This window comes from Erythrolamprus reginae, chromosome Z (assembly GCF_031021105.1).
Source record: "Erythrolamprus reginae isolate rEryReg1 chromosome Z, rEryReg1.hap1, whole genome shotgun sequence".
Lineage (NCBI taxonomy): Eukaryota > Metazoa > Chordata > Lepidosauria > Squamata > Dipsadidae > Erythrolamprus > Erythrolamprus reginae.
Window position 1 is genome coordinate 122,544,125 of NC_091963.1, and position 21,366 is coordinate 122,565,490.

A 21,366-nucleotide genomic window follows, 5' to 3' on the forward strand; every position below is an offset into this window, starting at 1 on the left:
ATATTCAGTTCACTTTCAATAGATTTTATGATTAGCTAAACAACTTTCAATAAAATTAAACCTCTATTTACAAATGGACTAAAACCTTTCTAAGCTACATGACCTTACTCTTCAATTGTGTTGCTTAATTTTTGTGTGGTGACGATCACAAGGATACATTGTACTCTTACCTCGCTTTGGCAATTTGTGAAAACAAAATATTCATAAATAGAATAAAACGTTCTAGAGAAAACAGTTTTAGAGAATGAAATGATGGAGTAAGTGAAATTGAAAAAGTCATTCCTACAGGTGGCTTACAATCTAAAGGGTCGATACTTTGAATTCTTGTGGCTTCAGCCATACTCAGGCTAATTACCTCTATTCTTTTGTTGGGTTGCTGTCTTTTCTAGTTCTTGGACTCTCCCTCCCTCTGTCCCTGACCCGCTCTCTCCTACTACCATCTCAGATCTTTGAGCTGAGTTTTAGATATATTAGATATATTTGGCAAATGCAGACAAAGTGAACATTTTTATATCACTAACACAAAAAGCAAACACACCAACAAAAAACTTTATTTTAAAGTTCCGAGAATGGCTGAACTAGAGGAAGAGGCAGACAAACTATTTTTCCCTTTCATGAAAAATGATTTGCCTGTCTCTTCCACTAATATTATATCTAGCTAAGTTGATAAAGTTTTGCAGCATTAACATCTATTAAAATATACCACTTATTGTGGCTGTAGAAATATTGGTGCTTCTTAGGTCCACCATATGAAATATAGAATGGGAATTTTAAAGACTGCCTTCATTTCTAAATCTCATTAAGCTCTTAAAGAAATTAGAAGTTATTTTAGTACAAATAAATAAGTTCTGATTTGATTTAAAGGGCAATTAATCTGCCATACTGGATATTTTAAGAAAAAAAGAAATTAATCATCAATGAGATAAAATTAAATGAATGACTCACCATCTTTATTCAAAAAGATTTTTTTTCCTATTGTCTTTATGCTGCCATCAGTAAGATTTTATACCATAGTAGAGCACAGGTTTTACTGTATTCTTTGGGACCTGTCCCAAGAGTTTATATTACTCTAGCTGAAGAATTCTGCAGAGGATAAAATAAGTGATATAATAAGTGTTAACAGCAATGGCTCATCCTACAAGTTCATCAATCACACCTCAAATTCCCTCAACGACCTAAACCAGGGGTCCCTAAACTTTTTACACAGGGGGCCAGTTCACTGTCCCTCAGACTGTTGGAGGGCCGGAGTATAAAAAAGCCCTATGAACAAATCCCTATGCACACTGCACATACCTTATTTAAAGAAAAAAACAAAATGGGAACAAATACAATATTTAAAATAAAGAAGTAATAAAGTAATAAAGTAATTTATACTTCTTTATTAACAAGTAAATTTAAACTTAAATCAACAAACTCCCTCCATTTCTCCTTCCTTCCCTCCCTCCTTCCTCTCCACTTCCCTCTTCCCTCTCCGTTTTTTGCCTTCTCTCTCATGTTTTATTGTCCTCTCCCTCATTCTTTCCCTCCATCATTATCTCATTTTTCTCTTCCTCTTTTCTCTCTCTCTCTATCTTTCCATCTCTCCCTCTTCCTTTCTCTCTCCCTCTCTATCTCTCCCTCAGCACTCTCTCTCTTTTTCGCTGTCCCTCTCTTTCTCTCTCTCTCTTTCACTCACTCACTCTCTCTATCTCTCCCTCTTTCTTTCTCTCTCTTTCTCTCTCCCTCTTTCTCCCTTTCTATATCTCTCTTTATCTCTCTTGCTTTCTTTCTCTCTCTCCCTCTCTCCCTCTCTTTCTCTCCCTCTTGCTTTCTCTCTCTCCCTCTTGCTTTCTCTCTCTCTGTCCCTCTTTCTCTCTCTTTCTTTCTCTCTGTCCCTCTTTCTCTCTTGCTTTCTTTCTCTCTCACTCTCTTTATATCGCTCTCTCTTTCTATCTCTCCCTCTTCCTTTCTCTCTCCCTCTCTCTCTCTTTCTTTCTCTCTGTCCCCCTCTCTCTCCAGCAACGGCTTTCTCTCTCTCTCTCCTCCTTTTCCTTGCCGCTGCCAGATGCTCAGCAGCAGAGCGGGAGGTTCGGGAGCTTATTATATAGATCGGTAAAATCTCGTACGCTGCTGCGGGCCGGATAAATGACTTCAGCGGGCCGCATCTGGGCCCCGGGCCGTAGTTTGGAGACCGCTGACCTAAACCAAGTAGACTTCACTGAAGACCGAGTTGAAAAAGCATTACGTGACCTTAAATCTTCTCTATCAGTCGGACCAGACGGTCTATGTGCTTACTTCCTAAAAAAGCTCTCTTCTACTATAGCTGAACCACTAAGCATAATTTTCAAAAAATCCTTCAGAACAAACACCCTTCCTAAGCTATGGTCGAAAGCAATGGTAATCTCCATCTTAAAAAAAGGACACCCGTCTCTTGTCGATAACTATAGACCAATATCACTATGCTGCATCCCATGCAAAGTCATGGAATCAATTATAAATAAATCAATTACTCTCCATCTAGAAACTAATAATCTGTTCTCTAACAAACAATTTGGATTCAGAAAAAAACTATCCTGCAACCTGCAGCTCCTCCACTGCAAAAATATATGGACAACTCATCTAGATCAAGGGAAATCTATAGATGCAATTTATATTGACTTCTGCAAGCACTGCACATCAAGACAATCGCCAGCTGGAAGAACTCACCTCCAGCAGCTTTTATGGCAAGGAGGAGGAACACGGAGTCTGCCATGTCTGGGCGGCATTACTTCCTGGTGGGCGGTCTCACGAGAGCTCGTGAGATTGCCCACAATGCCTTGTGCATGTGCATGCCCAATGGGCTGCTGGGAGAGGTGGGATCAGTGAGGGGTCTTAAAAGGCTGCCCCGCTTGCTGTTCCTTCCTTTCCCAGCAGCCAGGAGATAGACATCTCTTTCACAGCTCGCTCTTCCACAGCTAGCCCACAAAGGCCCGGACTGAAGAGGCCTGAAGAATCTGAAGTCTGAGGACCAAGCGGCGAACCTGGGGAGCTTTTTTGGAGGAACGGGAGCAGCAATCAGCAGAGAGAAGCGGTTTGGAGACCCCTGGGGAAGGGCAGTGGGAATCCCAAGATTAAGTGGGTTTTCTGCTAGGCCCTCCAAAGCGAGTGTGTTTTGTCTAGGCCCCTAGTCTAGCTAGGCCAAGTGAGTTGTTCTAGACCCCCTACAGCAGGGACCCAATTTCAGATATTTTAGTAAGAAAGCCTTTGGTTTACTAATAGGATGGCACCAAAGGGAAGGAAGAAGCAGGCCAGAGGCGCAGCTGCGGCTGCAGCTGTGCCTAGGCCTGGGGCTCAGATGGGTAGGAAGGAGCCCTTGAGGAGGACAGCGAGGTGCAGGGCCCCATCGAGAGCCTGGGCAGAGGCCCAGGCAGACTTAGTAGCCCTGGGTAAGAGGCCCCCTGGGACCAGGGTGGAGGCCCATGGGGAGCAAGCAACCACTAGGACAAGGCGGGGAGCAAACCCACCTGTATCTGGGGCAGGGGATGAGATTGGGGGGGGTCAACAACAAATAGTGGAACTGTGGGTGCCAATCCTGGACAGCAATCGCGTGGCAGGGGGGTAAAAGGAACTGGAAGGTATCATTACCCACCCATCTTTTGACTGCCTTGCTAGCACGCCTGGATGCAATAGAAGTACAGAACATGCAAGCACCCGACCCAGTGATTCTGAGGGCCAGAATAACAGCATTGGAAGGAGGGGACCAGCCAACTGAAGATGGTCAACCAGAGGGACACCAGTGTGAGCCGGTACAGGCCAAGCAAAGGAGCACGGCAACCACGAGCAGGCAGCAGGCTCAGAGCAGCGAGGAGACTTCCTAAGTGTGGGGTGAGTGCCCTGTTCCAGCACAATTCTGGTCAGGTTCACATCTTGGCTGTAGAGCATGCACACCACCGAGCACACAGGATAATTAAAAACAAGTCCTTGACAGAGCGAGGGTTGTCTACAATATAATATCTGGACAGCTTGTATTTTGTTTTTTTGTTTTTATTTTTTGCCAATGTATAAGACAAAGCACTTGTTGGTTAATATTTGGAGTTGCCAATTCTTTGACCATTCTGACATATAGTCAAGTTCTTTTTGTAGGGTAGCAGCATTGTTGGTGGTGTTGAATAGTTTTACATCATCAGCAAAATGAATGCAGTTGCTTAGAATCTGATCAGAAGGGTCGTTTATGTAAGGTATAAAGAGTGTGGGTCCTAAAATGCTTCTTTGGGGGATACCATTATTAACTGGTGGAGGGTTTGATAGAGTGTTCCCTATTTTGATGACTTGTTTCTGTTTGATAGGAAAGCTTAGGGATCCACTTAGTGATCCAAAAGTGCCATAAGATTTTAGTTTTAGAAGTAGTTTGTTGTGTACTACTGAAGACTTTACAGAAGTCTATATGAATTGCATCAAATGCTTTACCCTGGTTGAACTGTAAGGTCCATATGTTTTTACAGTGTAAGAGTTGCAGGTTGTAGGATAATTTATTTTTGAAGTCAAACTGCTAATGGATTGGTTTATGACTGATTCCATGATTTTGCATGTGACACAACATAATGAGATTGGTCTGTAATTTTCAACTAGGTGGGCTATCTAGGCTATCTTTTTGAAGATAGGGATCATGGTGGTTAGTGACCATAAGCTAGTTAAGGAGCTGGTTTTGAAAGATATTTCATAGATTATGCTAAGAGATTCTGCTATGGTGGTTTAGAGCTTTTTTATGAAGTAGGCACATAATCCATTAGGGTCAATAGATAGAAATGGTTTTAGGTTGCATAGTGCCTTTTCAATGGCATCTTCTGCAAAATTAAAATGTAGTAGATCATTGTGATTGATTGTGATATGATTGTGAAGTGTAGGCCATGATCCATCACTGTTTACAAAGGCTGAACCAAAGAATGTGTTTAAAAATGGTCTTAATGGTTTCTTCATTACAGTCTTTCCCATTTGGCTCTTATAGTGGTGGGATGGATCTTGAGTCTTTGAGACCCAAGATGGATCTTGAGTTTGTTGTTTACAAAATTATAGAAGGCCCAGGTGGATTTTGTGCATAATAGGTGTTTACTGTGATAATTTATGAATTCTGCTTTTATCTGTTGGCATTTTAATGACGTGGCCAGTTTTGTGTTTGCATCAAAGATGTGAGGGAGTTTTAACTGAAGCTTCCTAATTGTTATGGGTAATTTATTTTTCCTGGTTTGGGGGTTTATTAGTGGTAAATATAGTTTGATAGTTCTTTTGACTTTTTCTAAAAAGATGTTATAATGGTCATTGGCAGTAATGCAGACAGTGAACAGAGTTTGCTAATCAAGAAATAAGAGATCATTATTTATGAGATCAAAATTGACTTTTCTAGTTACGGTGGGACTTTGTCATTTTGATCATCTTTGTAAGGACAAAAATTGAGACCAACGTCAATCATGCTGTGTTTGCTGTTTGAAAAGGATTTGTTTATTTGTAGACTAAATTTGTAGGCTTACTTGAATTTAAATTATTGCAGAAGTTTATTTATTGATTTGACTTCTTCTGCCACACAATTCCAATGTTGAGATCAAGTCAGTTGTTGAGTCTAGTATTGTTTGTTACAATCCCAGATTAGAATTAGCATAGTACATGGCTGTATGTATTGGTTCTGTTGTACATTCATTAAGGGTCCAATTAATAATATATAGTTTGAGATCATCAAAGGAGATAAGAGGATGAGGGGAAGGTAATGTGCATGTTATTAATGTTAGTTATTAGTGAAGTTAGTTTGTTAGCATGTACAAGGTTGTAATCAGTATCAGTCTTATCAGCTGTGTTCTATCATTGTTTCTACACTTGTGCAGCTGCTCCTGCCTTCCCAACATTCTCCACACCCAAGCATTCAGAGTAGAGTTATTCATTAATTCTTCCCCTTCTGATTCCGAGGAATCTCTGGCTGGAAGGCTGGCTGAATCCATTCCCCTCTCTGTCTCTGCTGTTTCTTCCTGCTCCCTGTCTCTTCCTGTCTCTGATTCTGATTTGCTGTCTGACCCATCCTGCAGCCAGACTGATCTTCTATAAACAGACAACTCTCACTGCTCTTCATCAAAATCAGCCACCACTGGAGCTGGCCTGAAGACAACTACAACACTGTGTAATTTGAATATTTTTTTTCAAATTACACAGGAGTTTTTAGGGATTTTTAAAATAGAAAATAGCAACACCACCTTCTCTATGGATTTAATGGTCAGACTGGTAAACATGATAGTTTCTTACTGTAGTAATGGGGTCTGGGAGGAAGGGTTTCAGCATGTAGGAGGGGCTCACCATTCCATCCCCATCTGAGAATAGGGTTAGATGAGTCCCAAGGGCATCCCCACTCCATTTGCTCAGGCATGTTCTCACCTGGAGTTCCTGGCAAGGGGCCAACCATCACCTTTCAAAAGATGCCCTAAAGGCGAAAGTATAGTTGCCACCGCTGCCCATTTCCACTCCTTACCTGCCAAGACCCCAGTGACCAAAGGCCAATTATAACCAAATTGAAACTAATGTGTGCCGCACCCCTAACCTGTCCATCCTCACTCTCCAGTGTGAAGTAGGTGAAAAAACCATAAGAAATTCCTACTTGGCCCCTGAAAACTGACCCATAGAAGCACACAACAAAATAGAGGAAGGTGGGTGGGTGGGTGTTTGCACATAGACAGACAGCCAAGATGAAAAGGAGAAGCCTTCCCTGCTCAGCCCTATTTATAGGGCTCACATCAACTAGAAGCCTAGGCAACAAGGGAAGCCTCACTGCAGCACCCCGTTTACAGGATGCGCAGACACACCCCATGGCTCAGCTGAAGCCTTGGCAGGTTGCCAGGGCTGACAGGGAGATCACGCACTATCTTGCGCAATCTCCCCCATGCCAGCGGCAGTGCCAGAAGCCGCGTTCCCTGCCGGTCCCATTGCAATCTCCAGACGGCCGTTTAATTGGCCGGCTGTTCATGTCTGGTATCTCAAAGGGAGATTTTGTAAGTTCACCCTTGATTATTATCTCTGTCCTTGCGATGTTGGACAAGTGAAAACATTAATTAAGTCTTCAATTATCCTATTTATAATTATATCAAAACCAAATTATTAATTGTAAGGAGGCTCAAAGGCTTAGAACTCAAAAATATGGGCTATCTTCTTCCAGATATGTTACCAACAGACATCAACAAATTATCACTCTGCTTTAAACTTAGAAAGAAATACTTAAGTTCTAGTGGTAGCTTTGGCTTTATCTTGATATAACCTTTTAGCGTCCAATAACTATTTTGTTACTTTATTTTATTATAGTCTTTTTAATTATTACTGTATTTTGTTTGCTTATATCAATAAAACTAATGTCTGTCCGTCCATCTATCCATCTATCCATGCATCCGTCCATCCATCCATCCATCCACCCACCTACCCACCCACCCACAAATTAGTAAACCAGAGCAAAATGTTTTCAAAAAACCAAATTTAAGTAGCTAAAATAAACCATTTTTAGTCCAGGTCAAATAGACCCGGGAACAATACAAGTATAACCATTCCACGAACAGAACAGCAGTGTTAAGAGAAAGGAATAAGAGTGTATCGATTTTATCCAACCTTGTGCAATGGGAAGAGGAATATAAATCAAAGTTTTTGCTAAATGATTCTGTGACTGTATTTGGTGGAATATATACAACAGTATAGTTTGATGTCAATTACAGAATCAATAAAGACAAAATTGAAATGCTAATAAGGAACATGAATGAAGATGAAAGATACTTTGTATATTGATTAACAGGCTTTACTACTATATCTAAGAAGATAATTCATAATCTGTATCTTAATATACATTATTTTTTATACTTAATTAATACTTTCATTATTAACTATACTTCCTTGTAAGCAGTACAATTTAAAAAATCATAAAAACAAGGGGGGACTGAGAAATTTGAGTGAATTTGAAAATCCTATAACAAATATACTGGGTATTTGTTGGGAACAATATGTAATTTATAAATAAAATGCTGTACATTTCCAAAGTTAAGCAACTCAAAGGCAATATGATTAAATAGATACAGAACATGAATAAGTTATAGTGATGCAAGATTGGGAATTTATTAAAAGTGGGAAAGTACAATAAATTTACTTTTCAAATTATAAGTGAGAACTAGTAGAAAATATTTTCAAAGTAGTAAATATTTCCATGGATAACACATGCTTCTATTGGAAAACTATTGATTCCCTTTTCAGAATAATGTCTAACCAAATTGTGAAAATAAGTCTTCATGTCATAGGAATGAGAGGAAAATGGCAGCTATAAATAGAACATTTCCCCCTCTCCCTCTTTTCAGAGTTCACAGCTCAAAATAATATTTTTCTATAATTTAGAGTTGTTCTTCTATTTTCTATTTCTGATATACAATAGTTTACAACATAAAGTAAATAAAGTATCATAAAAGTCAGAACATTATAGATACATAAAAATGATGGTTCTACTTAACTTCTATACATTCAAAAACATATTTTCCACTTAATAGAATTCCTGGAGAGATAAAAATTCATTAAAAAGAAATACAGTACAAAAGAGTATGTTATAGTTTAAAGGGCTTTATAAAATACATGTTTTAAAATGTGTATCAATTGTATGGCTAGCTGAAGAGAGTTAAAGAACTCGGAATAGATCTATACTAGTCTCCCTTTTCATTATCAGCAAAAATATGTTACATACATATATACATAGATGTATACTCAATATTTCAAGAAATAATAACATAAATAATAAGGAATATATAAGATTTAAATAAAAAGTATAACTAATTTCATTTCTTTCTATCACAAAATTCAATACTGGATGCTTCTGTACAATGATAATGGATTTTAATTAACTACTTTTAATGATATACACTAATTAACCATAGTTATGCACTGACTATGTAAACTCATTTAGTTCCACCAATTTTACAAGCAGAAAAACTTAACTTCTGAACCAAAATAATCTTCCTTGGTTAATTAGTTGACTTATCACATATTCATCCACTGAAGTGTAGTCATACTCCACAAATGTCAGGAAACAAATAGTATATACTAAAATATACATAACTGAGAATACGTCTGTAAAGTGTAGGGTGGCAAATGGAGAAGTAGCTTCCAGAATGCCATTTTAAACTCCTTGTTCCTCATGCTATAGATCAGTGGATTCATGACTGGGGGCATCAAAAAGTAAAACAAAGAAAACAAGGTATTTGAAGTTGATGGAGAGCTGGATGTGGGTTTCAGATATGCAAAGCTACCGCTTATCATAAACAGACAAATGACTATGAGATGAGGTAAACAGGTAGAAAAGGCCTTTTGCTTCCCTTGGGTAGATGGGATTCTTAAAACTGTTCTGAAGATCTGAACATAAGAAAAAGCAGTTATAATGTAGTAAAGAAAACCCAAAAAAGATCCAAAGATAACTGCCTGTTCTACTGCAACATAAAAGCTAGAACAAGAGATCTTGAGTAATTGAGGAATTTCACAGTATAACTGATTTATGATCCTGGAACAGAATTCTAATTTAGCTAAATTTCCCACATGGAGCATTGAATAAAACAGAGCACCTATCCAAATACTAGTTGCCATTTGGATGCAGGCTTTTTTGTTCATGATCATCTCATAATGCAGTGGCTTGCAGATGGCTACATAACGATCGTATGCCATGACACCCAGGAGAAAGAAATGAGACATGATGAAGAAAATAAGGAAGAAAACCTGGCAGAGACATCCAGAGTAAGAAATGGCTTCAGTGTTCATCAAGGAATTTAGCATGGACTTGGGAACTGTTACTGAAATTGAGCCAAGGTCTTGCAAGGATAGATTGACCAGAAAAAAATACATGGGTGAATGAAGCTGATGACTGTAAACAATGACAATGATAATGATGAGATTTTCAATGAGGGCTACCAAATAAATTATTAAAAAAACAATAACATGGACTATATGTAGCTCTTCAGTATCAGGGAATCCATGTAGAAGGAATTCATTGACTCTTGACTTATTTTCCATTCTGCATTTATACTTCAGGATTCAGAATAGAAGATAAAATCTTACACCTTTGTATCTATATCAGAATTCATGATGGAGTGAAATGCTTTTAAAATAATTTTCTTTAATCCAAGAGTGCTAGATAAAAACAGAGGTTTATCTATGGGATGCTTCTAATTGTCCTCAGAGGGCACATTTCTCAGGAGCCTAGTTTCCATTAACAACAAAGTCCATATAGGTCTGCAAAAACTATTTAGAACTTTCTTTGTCCTCTCTTTATTCTATAGAGCAAGAAATACATGGCCTTTCACCAGTGGTGGGCTATCAGCCAGAACATTAAATTGCGCTCGCTGGGGCACTGAGGAGGCACCTTTAAGGCAAATTTGAGGAATTTGTTTTAATTTTGTTTTTCACAAAAGGTACCTGCAAAGGCCAGAGCTTTCTGGCTTCCCTCAGAGCTACTGTTACGAAAGCAAGGCTTCTTCCCCATGGGAAGCCTTTGGCCAATATGAGAAGGAAGTAATCTGAGCTGAAGTAACTGGGAAAAAGAAACGGGGGTGCGCGCATACGAGAGGGAGAGAGAGAGATAGGGAAGGATGTGAAGGCCATGGTGCCCATTGCCTCCAAAAGAGAATGAGAGGGGGAAAAGGTGATGGGAAGTCGGGGAGGTGGGGAGGAAGTGGTGAGAAGATGGAAGCAGGAATCCACCGCCACTTTAAAAACAGCCACCTGAAGAACTGGAGCCATGGCAAGATGTTGGTGCCCTTTGCCTCCGAAAGAGAATGAGACCTGAAGGGGGGCACCAAGGCCTTCGCACCCCTACCTATCTCTCTCTCTCTCTCTCTCTCACGTGCACCTCTGTTTCTTTCACCCAGTTCCCTCAGCTCAGATTACTTCCTTCTCATATCGTCCAAAGATATTCTGGCCCATGGGGAAGAAGAGAGAGAGTGTGTCTGTGTGTACCCTTTCTCTCCCTCTCTCCCCCCCACCGGCGTTTCTGTCAAAGTCTTGCCCCAGCTTCTTCAGGTGGCTCCGTGTTTAAAACGGTGATGAATTCCTGCTTCCGTCTTCTTGCCACCCCCTCCCAACCTCACTGGCTTCCCATCACCTTTTCCCCCTCTTGCGTGCCACCTCCCTGCTTCTCCTCCATCGGAGCGGTCAGCTGGTGCCTTTGGGAGGCATCTTTGCTTGAGCTGGGGAGAGGCAGCATCTTTCCCACACCTGCCACAGCCACTTTGCTCAGAGCGCCCTTTGCCAACTGCTTCTGGGGCACCTTTGTATGTGTGTCTGTGTGCCCTCCCAACAGCCTCTCTTTGCTACAATGACAATTCCACTCTCCCAAACTAAGAGGCAGGAGAACAGGGCTGGTGGATGAAGTAGGGGGTGGGCATGGTGGTGCCCGCAGCAGCCTTGCTTCAGTTGCGGTAGCCCCGAAGGAAGCCAGAAATCTCCGGCCTTTGCAAGTACCTTTTGTGAAAAGCAAAATTTAAAAAACCCCTCAAATTTGCCTTAAAGGTGCCTCCTCAGTGCTGCCCTCATCCCTCCGTGCCACCTTTCTTTCCTAATTGAAAGTTGGAGCCGTGGAGGGTGGAAAAGTGCGACCTGCACAGCCCAGTCCCTGCATCCGGCTCTCAGAGATGGGAGTCGTGGTCTTTCTGTTTGGCCACTGAAAAATGAAGTAGCAGTGGAAGGACCATGGGTGCCACCCTCAACTTCCACTAGGCACTATTTACACTATTTGCCCTCTTGTAGTGACTCGTCAGTGACCCGAGTATAAGCCGAGGTTGGATTTTTCAGCACATTTTTGGTGCTGAAAAACTCAGCTTATACTCGAGTATATATGGTAAATATAAATAGGAAAGAGCTGAGAAATTAAAAGGAATTGGGTGAAGGGTTTTAGAATATTCTAGATTTGTTTCATTTGCTCTGTCTTTCTTATTATTATAGGTATCAAATTAAACTTCATAGTGACAACAAGATAAATTGTTTGGAGTTTGAGATATATGATCAATTTAATTATTGGGTTACAGTCTGATGTGCTTTTTATATAATACAATACTATATATTAGAGAAATAAATAGACAATACATATTAGAGATTTCTGTTCAGTTTGTTTCTTGTTTTCCTTTCTTGCCTATCTCTTTCTTCTCTTTTTGAATTAATCAAAATTATGTGAAATTTTAAATGATTAATGTATTCTAAACAATATAATGAATATAACAATATGAATAATGGAATGAATTAATATTAACTACATGATTTATACAATTAATATAAAGATTCTGTTAAGAGCTCTATTCCCATTTGTATAAATATTGTATAATAGAGAAAGGAATAGAAAATTAAAGGTTGATTAATTTTTGACTTAACATTTACTGAGATAGAAATTACTTTTATAAATGAAATCTGTTTAAATGAAAATTTTAAACTCATTATATAGAAGTATGAACAAATTAATTGATTTGGAAAAATATATGAAATTTTGATAACTAATAAGAAAAGTTGAAATGCATAGTGAATATGAAAATAAGACAATATATTTAGTTATTTCTAAATGTACTTTAGAGGTATTTAGTTATGATAAAAGAGGGAACAAGAAAAACAAATATTGAAGAAAGAGATCAAGGAAGGAGAGGAAGCAACAGGCCTAAAAATGAAAAGTCACAAGAAATAAGACATATTTTGCAAAGTTAAACCAACAGTGATTAAAAGTTGGGATTAAATTTTGGATTAATTTGATTGAGAACCCAGAAGAGAAAACTAGACTTTTTACTGGATGTAGGGTTTTTTTCTTTTGGCGATATATTCCTAGAATAAAGAGTAATTTTTTTTCCTTAAGAGTAAATGTTAAAAAAAAATAAGAATTTTTGGAAGAGTTGTTGTTAGTTTTAAATTTGAATATATAGCATTGGTCTGCTAATTACGAAGTGAGTTAGGATGGAAGACACTCTGGGAAAAGTAAAGGAAGGTTAGGTTTTCCTCCTCCATCGCCAAATGTTAAGGCCGGAAGTTGGCTAGCTCAAAGGAAAAAAGGCAGGAGATGGCTTTGCATAGAAATATTGGTTTATTCAAAGACTCAGTTCAAGTATTTATTTATTTATTCATTCATTCATTCATTCATTCATTCATTCATTCATTCATTCATTCATTTATTTATTTATTTATTTATTTATTTATTTATTTATTTATTTATTTATTATTAATTGGATTTCTATGCCACCCCTCACCGAGGACTCAGGGCAGTTCACAACATATAATAAACAGTGTACAATATGTTGAATCCAATTAATTAATTAAAAAATCAAACCCTCCCCCCCCCAAAAAAAAGCATAAAAACCAATCATTCCATTCACTCAACATTCTCTGAACACATTCATTAGCCAAGTCTCCAGCACACTGGCTATTTAATTTCAACCAATCAGGTAGCAGCCAGGGTGGTTATAAGCAAGGGTTTAACAGTAATAATCTGTGGAGTTGATTATTTTAGTAAGGGACCCAGTTACATCTTTGATTTTTGCTTCATGGAGGCAATATACCTCCCTTGACTAATGTTTCTTAGAATTGTTTTAAAAGTTATAGATTATATATGTATATCTAATTATTATATATTCTAAAATGTGAAATAAAAGCTCTTAGTTTTCATTCAAAACCCAACAATATTTTAACCTATATGTTTTCAATTACTTTTCCACTTATATATTTGCATCATTTTTAAAATTAATGGCATATGATAATTTTTAGAAATGATAATAATGATGATGATAATTGTTTACTTTGGAGTAGATCAGGATACCTATATATACTCCTGAAAGAATAGTGAAAGTAAAATCCATCTTAAATATCATTGTAGTATCACAGGGCCAAAATAAACAATTCTCATTTATTATGAACATAGTATGAAATCTTTCCTCCCTCCCTCCCCCCTCCCTCCCTCCCTCCTTCGCTTCCTCACTTCCTTCTTTCCTTGATTCCTTTTAAAATAAAGATGGTTTATCTAACATTTTTCATAAACTTCCCTACAAATTAGAAATATTAGATTGATACAGATTAAATATATATGAATAATAGTTCAAATCAATATAAATCAAGAAACTTCATATTCTCTAATATTTATAGAAAGGAAGGCTTTTCAGAATAGAAGAATTGTGTGATACTCCATGATTCTTCCTTTTCTTTCAACCAACAAGACAAATAGTTAAACGGCTTCAATTAATTGTATTAGTAAATCTTCAATTTACCACTCAGGAAGAATATATATTTTTCCTTATGTTCTATTTTACTTTATATTATACATTTATCAGAATGTAGTATAAACATTCTTCATGATCTGTATTTATTTGTGTCAGAAGTACCTACAAATGGTACAACTAAAAACTAAATAACATTTGTTCCATATTGGGCCATGTCAACAGCATTTTCTCTCACAAAAATGAATTGTATTACTTTACGCATTTAGGTGCCCCTGGACAATACTTTTGTCACTGGCAATTCCTTTCAACACAACCTATGTTTTTTTCAGAATAATTTACAATTATACAAAGTAATTCAAAATAATATTATCTCATAAAATAACTAAAAACAATATGAGAACAGAACTAGTTTGAATTTCTAGCACCTTTATTCTCCCTTTTTAATCTATACAACACAGAATACATTTGTTTCTTGTAGTTTAACTGATTACTTGTGTATTGTTGTGGTTGAAGCTGAAGTAGTCATCGACAAATAGGACATTATAGCATATAATCTTGTGCACTATGCTTAGGTCAGATCAAAGGTGGGAGAGTTATAAATTTTCTACACCCAAAATTTTAAAATGATGGCATAAGATATTCTGTTGCAAACAGAGAAATGTGGTACTCGTCTCATGAAATATCTCTGGACATTCTCAATTGTATTAATATCCAATATGTATTATGAGTTCCAGACAGATGAGATGTATTTGAGTATTGGTCTAGCAAATGTTTTATACGCTCTTGTTAGGAGTACATTACTACCAGAAAAGAAGCTACACAAGATTAGGTTAACCACTCTTAATGCATTCTTAGCAATGATGTTGCAGTGGGCTCTGGCACTTAGGTCACTAGAGATGAGTACTCCAAGGTCCTTTATGTAATGAGGATTTGTCAACAAAGTTGTGATCATGTAGTTTGTATTTTATGTTCTGGTTATTTTTGCCAATGTGTACAACTGAGCATACGTTGGTTGAGATTTGGAGTTGCCACTTGTTTGACCATTTTGATACATAGTCAAGGTCTTTTTGAAGGGTTGCAGTTTTGTTGGTGATATTGATAGTTTTGCATCATTTCCAAAGAGAACACAGTTGATTTTTATATAATCACAAAAATCATTCATGTAAAGAATAAAAAGAATCGGTCCTAAAATACTGTCTTGGAGGACAGTGCTGTTAACAGACACAAGATTTGTTAAAGTGTTTCCTATTTTGACCACTTGTTGCCTTGTAATACATTTGTGCAGAGGTCCAGAAATGCCATAAGTTTTTATTTTTAGAAGTAGTTTGTAGTGTACCACCGAGTCAAAGGCTTTGCAGAAGTCTATGTGAATTGCATCTATTGTTTTGCCCAGCTCAAGTTGTGTAATCCATGTGTTTTTTCAATGTAAATTACAGGAATTTTTTTTTTTCTGAAACCAAATTGTTTGTTAAAGAGCTTGCTTCTAAGTGGAGGGTAATAGATTGGTTAATGATTGATTCCATGACTTTGCAGGTGACACAACATAAAGAGATCGGTCTATAATTTTTAACTAGGCTGGGGTCTCTCTTTTTGAAGATAGGGATGATCATGACTAGTGACCATAGGTTGGGTACAGAACTGGTCCTGAAAGATTTATCAAAAATTATTCCCAGTGGTTCCTAGTAGTAGAAAAATGTTAAAGCAGACATACAATCCATCTGGTCCAATAGATAGAGATGGTTTTAGAGTAGTGTCTTTCTCTTCCCACTTATGATTGTGTGATTGTGTTAAGGAGTGTGCAGAGTAATCCCTGAGTTGTCAAAGATATACATGCACAGAGGAGGTCTAGCAGATATCCAGTTGATAGCCCAGAGATATGAGCAATACTTTAATAATACAATCCAGATACATTAAGTGTATAAAATATTATTTACTTTAGCAAATATCTTAGTGAAGAACAGCCCTCGTCATACACAGTTAAGTCAATCAATGGCAAGTCAACCTTCTGATATGCAGATACCACATTCTAACTCAGCTCTTAATGGAAAAGCCACATCTCTAGGGCTTTTCAATTGAGTAGTGATATAGAGGTCTGCCAAAATTCAAGGGTATATATCAAAGCCACAGTATGGCAAAAAGCCTTTTATAATGTGTGTGTGTGTGCACGCACGTGTGTGCGAGCGCGTATGTCTGTGTGTAACTGCTTCTGTAAACTTACTTAACTAGCTTTAATGCTACATACCACCTTTATAGTTCCTTTAATTTTATAATGAATTTCATGGTGAATGATTCCATCTTGTTCCCACTGAATAAATATGAATGTTTAGTGTTAAGGGTTTTAGAATTGTTTTTACTTTGTTTTACATTGTTGTTCACCACACAGAGTGCACAAGGCGTTGGGTAGTCTATAAATCACAGAAAGAAAGAGAGAGAGAGAGAGAGAGAGAGAGAGAGAGAGAAAGAAAGAAAGAAAGAAAGAAAGAAAGAAAGAAAGAAAGAACTCCTTAATCAAAATCATTTTTTCTTCAATAATAAGAATGTTACCTTTTTCATCACATAAGTTCAGATATATTTCAAAACTTTCAGGAAATTGAAAGTTCACACTAAAATATATACAACTGAAAATATTTCTATAAAGTGTAGGGGAAAAAACAGATAATCAGCTTCCAGAATGCTATTTTGAGTTCCTTGTTCCTCATGCTGTAAACCAGTGGATTCATGACTGGTGGTATCACACAGTAAAACAAGGATATCATGATATTTGATGTCGATTGGGAGCTGGGTGTGGGTCTCAGGTATACAAAGGTACCACATATCATAAACAAACAAATGACTACGAGATGAGGTAAACAGGTGGAGAAGGCTTTTTGCTTCCCATGAGTAGATGGGATTCTCAAAACTGTTCTAAAGATCTGAACATATGAAAACCCAATTAGCACAAAAAGAATGAATGCAAAACAAGAACCCAAGATAATTATCCACACCTCTGAAACATAAGAGTCAGAGCAAGAGATCTTGACAAGTTGAGGGATTTCACAGAAGAACTGATTGATGATTCTAGAACAGAACTTCAGAGAAAACAAATTTCCTGTATAAAGCATAGAATAAAACAGCCCAGCCATCCAGACACTGGTTGCCATTTGGATACAAGCTTTTTTGCTCATTATAGTCTCATAATGCAGTGGGTTGCAAATGGCTACATAACGATCATAGGCCATGAAACACAGGAGAAAGAAGTGAGACATCATAAAGAAAACAAGGAAGAAAACTTGGCAGACACACCCAGAGTAAGAAATGGCTTCTGTGTTCATCAAAGAATTCAGCATTGATTTGGGAACGGTAACCGAGATGGAGCCAAGATCTTGCAAGGAGAGATTGACAAGAAAAAAATACATGGGTGAATGGAGTTGATGGCTATAAACAATGACAATGATTATGATGATATTTTCAACAAAAGCTACAAAATAAATTATTAAAAAAATAACAATATGAATTATCCGTAGTTCTTCAGTGTCAGGGAATCCATGCAAAAGAAATTCACTAAATATTGACTTATTTTCCATTCTTTTTTAAAATTTCAGATGTTATATTAGGAGGACCCTTTCCATGTACCTTTGACAGAATTCATGGTGAAATAAAATGCTCTCCAAACAATATTTTTGCTGCAAAAGTGCTAGATTAAAAACAGAGGTTTATCTATAGGATGTTTGTAATTATCCTTAGAGAGCTCATTTCTCAAGAGCTTAATTTACTTTAGCAACCTAGATCCACACAGGAATGTAAAAATTTGATTAAAGCTTTATTCATACTTCACTTAATCTACATGGCAAATAATATGCTAATTTTTCAGATTAAACTGGACTGGAGGACTAGATAAGACTAGGCAAGGCAAGTCTAGGTTGTGCAAATAGGTGGTTATCGGGTCGGCAGGAATACGGCTCTGTCCCCGTCGCTCTTTTTTCCTGATTGGGGGACCGCAACTGCAGTTGGAGAGAACTGGGAGGGTTCGATCTAGAGGAGGGGGTCATCTGAACCCGAGGGGCAAAACGCCACTGTCCTAGAGGAAGAGAACAACCCCGCAGCCCCAAACAAGGAAGAACTGCGCTCCGGCTGGGGTGCGGCCATAGTGGCTAGCTCTCACGGAGGAGGGAGCATTGACAATAACAAAAGTCAACGAGATAAGGATCATCAGAAAAGAAAAGAAGAAAGTCTGCACTGAATAAGGTATACTCTTTTGTGTTTTTATTCTCTTAATACCAAGGAAAATAAAAGAAAAGATTTAGAAAATAAAAGTCGAACAAGAAAAGTTTTTTTCCTCTTTAAGTAATATCCATTCACATAACCTAAATCTATATACATTATTTCTACATATTTTCTACAAATTGCTGAACTTTAAGAAAAAGTATACTTGAAATACCTTACATCCCTGGAAGAATATGAACTCGCTTCGCAATAGGGGATGAAAAGAGAATCTAATAAATTGAAAATTGAAAATATCCTATTTGATCATGTCTGATTATTTCCGGCTATAGTAGAAGAAAGTGTACTTAAAAAGGCGATCTTGAATTATAATATATTAAGGAAAAAATATTCGATTATGAGAAATACCGATCAACTTTGAATCTTTTTAATCCTCCAATGTGATTAAGTAATATAACCCAATTTGACTTTATTTTGCGAAACAGACTTTGGTGATTTGGGAAACTTTGTAGCGGGACTATTTTTCTCCTTCGAACACTGGCAGCGGAAGGATCAACGGACTAATTTTCGCTTATTTTTCCTTGCTTATTTTTTCCCTGCTTTTTAATTTTTCTTATTTTTCATTAACTATTGTTATCACTATTATTCATCGTATTTTCTACTTCCTGTACTTGATTTTTGCTGACATTGTTAGGAGATTATGGATTGATTTTAGTTTTTTTTACTTTTCCCTGGCACATGGATTGCTGATTTGGTTTGCTTTCAAGGATAATATATATATTGTGAAATTGAGAATACAAGAATATAAGTGTGGAACGTGGACACAAGAAATTAAAGATTTAAGGATTCAAGGATATAAAAACGATATCAGGGTTAATTTTGAAATATATCAACTGAGTGATTATTGAGCTTTTTAATTCTCTTTTAGATTTTTAATACCCATATTTTTTATCACATTTATACCTTAACATTTACACTCTTACACTTTTATACTTTTATATTTACACTTTTATATAATAGTTATATTTATATTTTTATATTATATTTTTATAATATTTTTTTCTTTCTTGGTTATATTTCACCTATTTTTATAAATACACTTTTACATAACATTCACATTTATACTTATATTTTCACATTATATTTTCTATTCACTTTTTTTTCTAAGGTTTTTTTAAACTTTTTTTTGCTATAGACACTTAAGGTACAGGATGAACTGATAGATAATTAATCCCCCCCTCAATCTGGCATACCCCAAATCCATTTACTTATCCTTCCCTCTCTCTCATTTTTTGTCTTCTTTTACTTTTTTCTCTCTTATTCTCGCTTTTCCTTTTATTATATGAATTTTGATTTATGTTAGACCAATAGAATTATATATTTTGCTTTAATTTTATTTACTACATTGAATGAAATATTTGAAATTTGATATTTGATACTTGATTTATACCTGAGAAAACAATTAATTAACTTAGAGGATATTATAAAATTTATCGTGATAGTTTAAATACATTCTTCTCTCTTTTGGTGTGTCTAGCTTTTTATAGTATTGTGTTTTTATATAATATTACTATTTGGTCTGATTATAATTGTTTTAAATAATATAGTCTTGTTATCAACGACTACAATTAATTAAAATAGAAGAAACTTAAGATATTATATAATTTTGGGTTGACAATCCCTGGAGATATGAGAGGCTCTTTTAGGTCACAGAGTACTACAACCATCACAACAACAACAACCAAAAAACAGACCTCCACCCCAACTCCCACTCCAAAGGTATCTCGAGTATCATCTCCATTACAACAAAGATAAATAACAACAATGTTGGCCAAGGATAAAGAAAAAGAAAAAGAAAAGGAGAAAACTCCACCAGAACCTAACTTTCAGACCATTCAAGATTCTCTGGCCACCATTCAAGATTTCATGCAGAAAACCCAAATCTCAATGGACACAAATAGAGAAGAAGTGAAAAAATATTTAGAAGAAATGAAAAATGAAATGGGCAATCTGAAAACAGAAATAGGCGATCTTAAAACAGAAATGGGAGATGTCAAACCCAAAATAGGAGAAGTAAAAGGAAGTATGAAGGAGATGGATGGAAATATGAAAGTTATACAACAAAATTTACAAGAGAATGAAAAAAGAATGAAAGGATAAAGTGTAGGATAAAAAGAATGAAAGGATAAAGTGGAGGATAAAGTCGATGATGTAGAACAAAAGATGGAAGAATATGAAGAACACAGTTATCTATCTAACAGAGGCTTCAATGAAGCAATAACCAATCTGGAATTGCAATCCGCCTCACACGGCTTGAGATTCCAAAACATAAGTGAGGAGAAAGATGAAGACTTAACAGTAAAGATGGCAGAGATAATAGGATAAATTCTACAGATGGACCCACAAGATCTTATAAGAGGGATAGATGAAATTTACAGAGTCCAGACTGGATATGTACAACGGCATAATCTAGCAAGAGAGGTCCACATCAAATTCTCCAGGAGAATAATTAGAAATGACATCTTGAAACAAGCAAGAAACCAAACCTGGAAACACAAAGGGAAAGACATTATAATACTAAAATAAGTTCCAAAAAGAGTAAGAGAGAGCAGAAGAGAATATTATTTTCTCACAAGTGTCTTAATACAAGAAAACATAGTGTTCTGATGGTTGGTACCAGAAGGTCTCTCGCTAACTTGGCAAGGATGGAGAATAGAGTCTATGGAGAGGGATGGCATACAAATCCAATAAATAAATAAATAAATAAATAAATGAATGAATGAATGGATGAATAAATAAATAAATAAATAAATAAATAAATAGAATGTGGAAGGCACAGAACAGAACAACTACACAAAGAAACTAAAGACAAAGAAGAAGAATAGGAGGCAACCAGCAAAGAGAGGGAAGAAACACAAGCTGTCAGAAAGAAACAACCACAACCTCAAATTCAACAAGAACTCGTGTTAGGTAGTAGATTGAG

The 21,366-nt window shown here is 36.7% G+C and overlaps 2 protein-coding genes across 2 annotated transcripts; both read right to left on the reverse strand.

Moving 5' to 3' along the window:
- Positions 1 to 9,054: 9,054 nt before the first annotated feature.
- LOC139154007 (olfactory receptor 14A16-like) lies at positions 9,055 to 10,014 on the reverse strand. Its single transcript, XM_070728434.1, has one exon. It carries the CDS (start codon positions 10,012 to 10,014, stop codon positions 9,055 to 9,057), a length of 960 nt encoding a protein of 319 aa, XP_070584535.1.
- Positions 10,015 to 16,813: 6,799 nt separating this feature from the next.
- On the reverse strand, positions 16,814 to 17,746 carry LOC139154008 (olfactory receptor 14A16-like). The gene has a single exon (XM_070728435.1). The coding sequence runs from the start codon at positions 17,744 to 17,746 to the stop codon at positions 16,814 to 16,816; it is 933 nt and encodes a 310-aa protein (XP_070584536.1).
- Between the last annotated feature and the right edge of the window lie 3,620 nt (positions 17,747 to 21,366).

Bases quoted from the DNA above. Each gene is read 5' to 3' on its own strand.
- LOC139154007 (XM_070728434.1), bottom strand. From the start codon at position 10,014: ATGGAAAATAAGTCAAGAGTCAATGAATTCCTTCTACATGGATTCCCT.
- LOC139154008 (XM_070728435.1), bottom strand. From the start codon at position 17,746: ATGGAAAATAAGTCAATATTTAGTGAATTTCTTTTGCATGGATTCCCT.